The sequence below is a fragment of the Echinops telfairi genome, unplaced genomic scaffold, assembly GCF_000313985.2.
Source record: "Echinops telfairi isolate 266 unplaced genomic scaffold, ASM31398v2 ScPeMD7_7469;HRSCAF=8507_0, whole genome shotgun sequence".
Lineage (NCBI taxonomy): Eukaryota > Metazoa > Chordata > Mammalia > Afrosoricida > Tenrecidae > Echinops > Echinops telfairi.
The window spans coordinates 84,162,358-84,171,745 of NW_022111372.1; the positions used below are offsets into that span (position 1 = coordinate 84,162,358).

General features: G+C 55.4%; 1 protein-coding gene across 1 annotated transcript in view; it reads right to left on the bottom strand.

Annotated features, from left to right (window-relative positions):
- Positions 1–9,388, bottom strand: part of ABLIM3 (actin binding LIM protein family member 3) — a 144,739-nt gene that overhangs the window by 15,112 nt on the left and 120,239 nt on the right. The window contains exons 13-16 of the mRNA XM_045284718.1: positions 8,910–8,957; positions 6,277–6,411; positions 3,817–3,881; positions 2,474–2,621 (exon numbers count right to left, since the gene is read on the bottom strand). Of these exons, the coding sequence (XP_045140653.1) occupies positions 2,474–2,621; positions 3,817–3,881; positions 6,277–6,411; positions 8,910–8,957 (396 nt within the window). The remainder of the gene's footprint in view (positions 1–2,473; positions 2,622–3,816; positions 3,882–6,276; positions 6,412–8,909; positions 8,958–9,388) is intronic.

A 9,388-nucleotide genomic window follows, 5' to 3' on the forward strand; every position in this document is an offset into this window, starting at 1 on the left:
CCACCACCACCAGCACCACTACCTTCAATCTCAAGGTGCACTGTGTCAAAGAGGGACAGGGGCCCTCCACAGCCACCACCACCACCAGCACCACCACCTTCACTCTCCCCCAGACTCAGGGTGCACTGTGCCAAGGAGGGACAGGGGCTTAGGCTCAGAGTTTCTCTGACTTGTCTGGATCCTTCCCTAGACACTTCCTGGCTCCCTGACCTTGGAAGAGAGCCGCAACTTCTGTTCTCGCAGCTCTACAGGGAGTGAGCACAGTCCCTCGACATGGCCGATCTGTGTGAGGACCAGGGGGAGAGCATCTCGTCAAATGTCAGGCACACGGAGTCTAAGAACCCGTGTCTCGTGTCACGCACAGCCTCTCTTTCACGGTGGGCTGGAATCGTGGAGGGCACAGCTCCTGTGCTTACCAGACAGCATCACCGGGCTTAGGTGGGAGACTGGGAAACCCGACGTAGGCCCACGGAGAGTCCAATTGACTCGGTGGCAGTGGGATCACCCGTCACCCGCTTCCTCGATCTACCGGAATGCCGTCTTTGAGGAAGGCCTTCTTTCCTTGTGTGTTCCCTTGGCGTCTTGCCACCTCCACTGCTTGAGGGGTTTCAAGTCACCAGATCAGAACGTCACCTGGCTGCTCTGGTCATCACAAGAGCTTTTGCCGGACTTGGTCTCCCCGGCTCTCAGGTTCCCGTGTTTCTCCCACAGCCCTGGCAGGTGGTCCGAGAGCCAAGTGCCCTGGGCTAATGCTCTCAGCTGCAAGTCCTGAGCACCGATCATAGAGCACCAACCAGACCCTGACTGGTCCCTGCGGTGGTGGTCTGTAGGTTTTAAAAAAATCTTTCTTTATTTCTGTAGAGTATCTGAACTTGCTATTATTATTATTTTTTACAATGAACACACATTACTTCTGTTAAACAAACAGGAAAACCCAGGCCTTCCTCACCCCCCACCCCAGGTATTGATCTGAGATGGGCTTTCCTGGCAGAACTGCATTCCACAGGGGAGAGAACGAGAGGGCTTTGACCCACGGTGCACACCCCCACCCCCACCAAGAGGAAAGAGAGGGGGCGGGCAGAGCCTATCTGTGTCTAGGAACGGGGAGGAGCTTCAAATGAGAGGCTCCCAGGGCCAAGAGCCTCTCTTCCTCAGCAGGCAGCCCCTTCATTCTTCTTAAGCATGTGTTGCTCTGTATGGGCGGAAAGGGTGTCCAGGCTTCCGGTTCCCTAAAGAGGCAGGAGTGGCTCCTCAGGACAGAGCAGTCTTTGCTAAGACCCCGAGTCAGTATTCCGGAGCGTGGCCAGCCTGGCAGAGATGCAGCAGAGGGGGAGACCCTGGGGCGACCTGTGAGGGCAGGCTCTCCTGGTCCTTTGTTCGCTCCAGGAAGTGAGCGAGGCTGGCGCCCGCTCTTCTCTTTGTGGTTCCGCCACGGTAGCACCTGTGGCTTCTGCCACACAAGAAACAGCGCAACCCATGCCACCGAGCATGTGCCTTTCTGAGACGTGGAGAGGGCTTTCCAGAGGAGGAGGCATTTGTTCAAAATGACTTTGCTTATTTACATAGGTTTCTAACCACTGATAGCTCGTTGTCCCGCTAGAACAAAAATAACCAAACTCATTGCCTTGGGGCGGGTTCCGACTCCCGGAGGTCCCACAGGACAGAGCAGAATCGCCTCACAGGGTTCCAGGCTGCCCCTCTTCACGCACGCAGACTGCCACCGGGGGTGCCTTGGGGCCGCTCAGAGGTTTGGAGCACGGCGTTTGGGGGACTAGCCGAGCTCTTAGCCTTCTAGCACAAGGATTGGCAAACAGCAAATATTGTAGGCTTTGCAGGTCAACGAGCGTTTGCTGCCACGGCTTTGCTGCTACCCCTACTTCCTGCGGAGGGAGGGCAACCCGTACCATCAGTGGCCATGGCCGTGCTCCGACACAATGGAATTTTCAAAAGCTGGCACTGGGTCATCGCTTCCCAACCTGTGCACTAGCAGTCAGCCCCTTGAAAGCAGGACGCTGGCCTGTTTACCCCCAGATTCCCAGCATTCAGAATGCCGCCTCGTCCAACTAGAAGGTCCTTCCTCCTCCAGCCTCCTCTTTGGTTCTGGAGTCAGACTGATTGGGCTCCAAACAGCTCCGTTACTTATCACCGGAGTGGTCTTGGGCAAGATGCCAAAGCCCTCGGGCCTCAGACCCTCGTGTGTAAGGTGTGTGGTAGCGGTGGGGTGGGTAATGGCATGTACTGGGCAGGACTGCCGTGAGATTGGTGAGAGTCAAGACAGGCTGGGAGTTCCAGGGTGCCAGGCATAAAGTGAGCCCCTGGCACATGCCAGTGTGCACCAGCACTTTCTTTTCTCGTCCATGGCTCTCGTGAGGGGCCAAGATGCTGTTGAAACAATGTGGAGAGGCCTGAGTGTGGGGCCATGGCTCAGACTCATGTGGAGTGGGAAGAATGGGGTCTGCAGGGCAGCACTTACAGCCATTGAGGGACATCTCGTAGCCAGAGGTGTGCAGGGCCTCTCGGCTGCTGGTGGAGCTCCGGGGCGGGGTCCACGTGTCTGCATAGGAGCTGGACCGGGCCTTCATCTCCTCCTTCAGAATCAGTCTGCCAATTCCGCTCTGGAGCTGGGGTGGGGTCGAGGCAAGATGAAGACAGACAGAAGTCAAGATATGGAGCAGACTGGGAAAGGCTGACCCTCGATCGCCAACATCTGCCCTCTTGGCCTTCATTTCAGTTCCCCTCCCCGCTTGCAACATGCACATGTTCTGCTGAAAGCCCCTCTTCCACACATAGACCACTGGGCAATCTGGCCAAGGGCAGAGCCTGGTGGTGGCGATTGGTTCAGGGATGGGCAGGCAACTCCAGCCAGGCCTCAGGATCCTACCCAGGGTTCTTGTCGGCATTGCTGGTAGCCACCCTTTTCATTTAATTGAAGTAATGTTTCTTTATATTGAATAGAAATTCACTATTTGAAACCAAACCATCCAGTGGCATTTAGTGCAGTCACCATCGGATGCAACTCCCGCCCCCCGCCCCCCGTCTCCCAATGAACCAATGAAGCCCTGTATCCATGCAGGAGCCACTGTCCACTCTCCGCACCCCAGCTCCTGGGAACCACGTGTCTCTCTTAGGTCTTTATGGGTTTGCCTATTCTGGGTATTTTGTAGAAACAGAAATCCCACAAAATGGGCTTTGTGTCTGGACTTCTTTTGCTACTCCAGGCTCACACCGGTAGTCGTGTGTATCAGGGCTTCTTCCTTCCTAGCTGAATGATACTCCATTGTGTGCATGGACAGCATTTAATTTATCCAGTTACCTGTTGATGGACACTGGAGTCGTTTCCAGGCTACTATGAGTCGTGTTGTAGTGAACACTGGCGCAGTCTGCATTCAAGTCTTTGGGGATGGAGAGTGGATTGTTGGGTCACATGAGAATTATGTGTTTAATTTTTTGAGGAACTGCCAAACCATTTTCCACAACACTGGCTGCACCATTTTACATTCTCACCAGCAACGGATGGAGGCTGCTCATCCCCACCTGGCCACTACATGAGCAAAACCTGCCTGAGTATGAAGTCGAACAGCAGAAAGTCAGCACAAGAGCCAACTTCCGTAAGGTGGCTTAGTTTTGTTTTAAGCTGCAGGGTCTGGTTACACCTGAAAAGAATCTTACCCTCTGACCATTTAGTTATGTGGAGCCACAGATGTTTTTTTCCTTCCTTAAGCCCGTTTGGCTTTGGTTTCCTCCACTGGCAAATGAAAATCTCCCTGTGACTGACCCTCTTGGTATCTCATGCTGTGCAGTGACCTGCTTGCTCACCTTGTGCATGCTGCGGTCAAAATCCTCCTCCTCTCCTCCGGATGAGAACCTCCTGGCTCGGGGCACTGCCAAGAGACAGAGAGGGTCAGCTCCTGCAGGCACCCCTTCTCAGCCTGCCCTGGGGAGAGGGCAGAGAGGGGCATGGAAGCCTAGGGGTTAAGTCTGGGACTTTAAAGCCTTCTTTTTGACTCTCCCACTCTCTCGGTGAATGACCTTGCACCACTTCCTGTGCACTATGGATAGAGGTCCTTACACTGGGCAGGGCAGCAGTCCTTCCTGTTCTTGGACTGGTACGCTGACTGTCCCAATAGTCAAAGAGCGGCCGTGAGGAGACTCCCTGTCACTGGTGGGAAAGAGAAGTTCTCTTTTTGCCCCAGGTGAGGTGTAAACCTTGGGCCACCTTTCATGGAATGGGCACAAATCTTTTCCAGTGGGTCGACCAGTTTTCAGTCTTCCAAAGGTTTCGGCACAGATGAACGAGTGCTTCCAACACGGCACCCGCTTGTGGAAACACCTCAGTCCATCCGGAGCTCCATTCCTGAAGTCTGGCGTCTCACCAATGCCTCAGTATCACCTGGGCTGCTTCGTTCAGTACCACGGGCTCTTTCTTTTCTGCTGGCATTTTAACAGGCGACAATCAAAGCCAAATACAGCCAAGTGTTGAGGCATCTTCTTCCCCTTCCAAGTTGAGCAGGGACGGCTCCATGGCAGGGCTGTTCTGTGGGCACTCCCTTCCAGACGTCGGCCATCTTTCACTCAGCACGTGCCGTGCGACCGTGCCATGGGGACCTGGAGAGTGCTCCGCCCACAGTCCCAGCTGCGCCTCTGCGTCACCCACAGTGTGCCTGCAGCCACTACCATAGGGTCTTGAGCAAATGCTACCTCTTGAAATGTCTGAATGTTGCCCGATTCTTTCTAGTACAGTGAATCTGTGTATTCTTTCCGCCTTCTTTGGACGCTTTCTGTGTCGTCCGATATTTTGTCCTTAGAATCTTTCAATAGCGATTTTGCTACTCTGGGTTTGAATTTTTCCCTTCAGTTCTTTTAGCTTGAGTAGGTTCCCCTCTTTTGGTTTTCTAACTCCCGGTCTTGTACATCTCATTATAATGCTCTCTTGTGTCCTTAGAAGCAAAGCTAGCTAGTATGTAGTATGACTATGTTATCAGGCGAGAACATATGTTATCATGTAATCTTGAAGAAGGGCATCATGCTCTGTGAAGGTGAGAGCCGATGACCAAGAGGAAGACCCTCAATGAGATGGATTGACCCAGTGGCCGAAGCAAAGGGCTCAAATGTAACCACCGTGAAGACGGGGCTGGAGCAGGCAGGTTCTGTTGTACGTGGGTCAGACGGGGCTGGCGCAGGCAGGTTCTGTTGTACGTGGGTCAGACGGGGCTGGAGCAGGCAGGTTCTGTTGTACGTGGGTCAGACGGGGCTGGAGCAGGCAGGTTCTGTTGTACATGGGTCGGGGTACGTCGGGACCTACTGGAGGCCATCTCACCTGGAGGATACTGGGGCCACCTCTGAGCAGAGGGATCCAGGTCCGAAAGACATCCATTCACCCCTAGATCCAAGTAAGTTTACATAGTTCCAGCACCCCACCCATTCAGGACAGGAGCCAGAACGGTCCCTTTCAGCACAGCCTTGTGGAGCAGCATGTGGAGTTGCTATTTTCTTTTGAAATGGGAACAGCTCTGATGAAGAAACTGCCCGCTCTCTGCTTGGTGGATGTAGCTTCTCAAGGGTCCCGATCATCGTCCGACTTGGCTTATCATTGGGTGTGTTTCACAGCCCCTTCTTGACACGGAGAACTCTTTGAGGGTAAAGAGAGAGACGGGCCATCCCTGTACCTTCCATTAGGCTTTGTTCAGAATGGACACTCAATGAGTAAAGGTGGGTGTTAGATCAATTGCATCTGGATGAAAACGCCTCCCCAGACTTGAAAGGGCAAGTTTGGGTTGTTTGATTGGGTGGGTGGTGCCCTGGGGGCCCACTGAGACCTCCGGCCTCGCCAGGAAGCCCGTGAGCACCTTGCGTCCTCCCACATCCTCTTCGGGCCGCCCTGCACACCGTCTCCCACTCCACAGACACAGCGCCTCTCAAAGTGCAGTCTGATGTGTCACATCGAGGCCTTCCAACTGCTCAGGATGGAGGCCAAAGTCCTCATCCCAAACCACAAGGCTCCGAGGGACTGGGTCCCTTCTCCACCCCTCACGGTCCCTTCTCTGAGCTCTGGACAGGCTGCCGGCCTTTCTTGTCGTTCAGTGGAACCCACCCTCCCATCTTTGACCCCTGCGCCTGCGCTGCCCCCCCCCCCCCCAGACTCTCTGTCCCTAGGACCTCGGGCGGGCCTTGAATACCTGCCTGTCAAATGGATACATGAATGACTGTGAAGGAACAGACAACCCTCTTTTTCAGGCGGTGGGGTCTGGCCCTAGCATCCCTGTGGGGACACGGTACCTTTGGGGGACCCGTGGTAGGGCCAGTACTCAGACTCTGCGGCGTAGGAGGGGTCTGGCGAGTAGGCTGGGCTATACTTGGACGCTTGGCTGATGTCTTCACTTGTCTTGCTCTTGCTGGTGGTGGACAAATCGCCTGCCAAGGACCCAAGGGGAAAACCTGAGCCAGGCCGAGTCCTGGCTGGGCCTGCGAACCCCTGCCCTGCTACGGCCAGGCTCCCGCCTGGACATGCGAAGCCACTCTGTAGTCAGGGACCGCTGGTGGGAGAGTTTGGGACATGGAGAATTTGCCTTCATTTGATCTTTAGGGATCTGAATCCCAGAGGACAGGGCTTGCTGAAGACTACTCAGCAAGTTGTGCAGAGCTAGACCAGATCCTAGAGCAGGGCTCCTTCCACCTACTATTCCGGGACCTTCCAGACTTGCTTCTTCAGGATCACCAAGATCCTGGTCCGGGACCTTCCAGACTTGCTTCTTCAGGATCACCAAGATCCTGGTCCGGGACCTTCCAGACTTGCTTCTTCAGGATCACCAAGATCCTGGAGTAAGGTTGGACAGATCCCTCTGCTCCTACCTTAGGCTCGCGAGTCTAGAAGCCTCATTGTTATGGGTTCGAACTCCACCCTGAGAGGAAATCTCCAGGCAGGGCCGTGCGGAGTCAGTGGAACCTTCTTCTCACACGGAAATGCTACACCCTGATTTGGGGGCTGAGGGTGGGGAGTCACTACATGGCCTGAAGGCAGGTGCACTGGATGGGGACGGATCAACACTTAACTCAGCCACAACGCTGGGCAAACCCCACCCTTCTCTGCCTCAGTCTCCCCATCTGTGAGGTGTCATAGTTGGTTTGCTGGGCTAGACCCAGCTTCAAGCTCCCATCCAATGTCCACTCCATGGGGTTGACCATCGAACCCAACCCAGGCACGCGTACTGACAGGCCATGGCATCTGAGTGGCCCCAGAATGGGTGACAGGTCAGCCAGTGTCGGTAGAAGGCCTGGGGGAACGCATGAGGTGCCACCACCACTTTACAGAAGTGAAGCCAGAGCAGCACAGGGTCCTGAGACAACCGTCCGCCTCCAAGTCCAAGCACCTCTCCTGCCCTGCCCCTCATGGCACTGCCTTCCGATGGCTGCAAATGTTCCTCTGGGATCTGGGTACCGGAAGTCCCTCCCACCCTTAGCTGTGGGCATTTCGCTGGTAGAGAGCCCTCTTCTGCACGCAATCCACCCTCACTGCCCGTATGCAGTCCTGATGCCAACTCTGAATAAAGTGAGATAACCTCTCTGGGAGGGGGTGCCTTTCTGCGTGCCCCCACAGTGGATGTGCACGTGCACTGGCTTACAGACTCCCCACCCAGCCTCTTCCCACACTGGAGGGATTTCCCTGAATGACAGGATCTGAAGCACCCAGAGCTACTCTTTCTGCTTGCCGTGTCACCCTCCTGCCTCACCCGCCAGCTGTCTGTTGTCCCAGCGAAGGTGGCACAGGGCCGAGCTGCTCCTCTAGACTCTAACCCTCAGAGGAAACCCCGGCACCAGTGGCTGTGGAGCCGACGGCGGCTCCAGGTGCGTCAGAGTGGAACTGTGCTCTGCAGGGGTCTCAGGGGCTGGCTTTGGGGAGGCAGACCACCAAGTCTTTCTTCTGATGTGCCTCTGAGACGGCTCAGACTGCCAACCCTCAGGTCCAGGGGTCAAAGCTCCACCCAGGGACGCCACTCCCAAAGGAAGGGAAGTGCTGGCTGAAGGTGGGCTCAGTAAGGACTTTGGGGAGGAACGAACAGGAGGTCCCAGCGCTGAATGAAGCGCTGGTCCCATACCAGTGCAGGTAAGAAGCCAGTTACAGGGGGAGCCATGAGTTGCCTCCTTGGTATTCTTAGTGAAGTCCATCTGGGCAGGGCACCTGCCTCCCTGGTACATCTCTCAGAATGAATACGGGCACCCTCAGCGACTGACTCCTTCTTCTTTCCCCACCTATGCCATGCCCTCTCTGCTCTAAGCCTCCCTCACTCTCAGGGGACCGTGACTGAGGACAGCTTACAGGGGCTGAAGGGTGTTCCCAAGCTAGGCTGGGCTTCAGAATCACCTGGAAAAATGTTGAATGCTGCTGCCCCCCAATACAGACACACCCCCCCCCCAACTGGCCCATAGGGTTTTCATGGTACAGGCTTTATGGAAGCACGTGCCACCTCTTTGGCCCATGAAGCAGCCGATAGTTTAAGATAGTTCAAATGCCCACCTTTTGGTCAACGGCCAAGTGTTTAACCACTGAGCTGCCGTGGCTCTCTGGGGGAAACTGCTACAGACACAAAATTCAGATGCAGGGAATCTGGGCGGGGCAGAGCCATCCATCTGGTAATTCTAATGAACACGAAGGCTGCCTGTCGATGCCTTGGTGTGCGCCTATCCCACGAAGGTGTGCATTTTGCAAGGATGGCTTTGATCATGGCATTTAGGACACCAGGCAGCAGTTAAGGGATTTAGGGGACACAAGCCTTCTTTGCGCCTGTGAAATGACACCGCATTCCTCCCTAATGCCCCCTCCAGTGATTGAGGGGTAGCCGGCAAGGTGATCCTAGCCTCCATCCTCCTCCTCTCCCGTTGCCTGGCCAAGCCCTGTCTGCCTCGGACCGTACCATGCTGCTTGTAGATGGGAGGTCTCCGGTAGATGTTACTTTCTCCAGCTGCCGCACCAGACAAGAGGGGAGGGGTAGGGGTGGGTAGAGCGTTGGATGAGAGGGAGAGAGAGGGAGAAAAGGAGACAGCAGTTGGTCAGTTGATCTCAGGAGAGAGAGAGATCAGCAACTTTCTAACAAAGGTTCCACCCGGCTTTCCTTGGGTGGACTTCCTCTACCAAAGTTGAGCTTTCCCACCTTGTTCCAGGGAGGGGAGAGGAGAGGAATGGATGGATTCATGGCGGGGGAGCAGGGTGGAGAGGCCTTGGGGCATCCCTGGTGGGCATGCAGGCACAGGTGGGCACATGCTAAGCAGGACCCCATGCAGCGCAGGTGCCCACTGCCTCCACCCAGCAGTCTCCCTTAGTCCCTGTGAAAGTCCCCAGGGTGCTGCAGCCCCATTTCAGCACGGTCTCCCTCCACCAAGGGCAGTCAGGAGG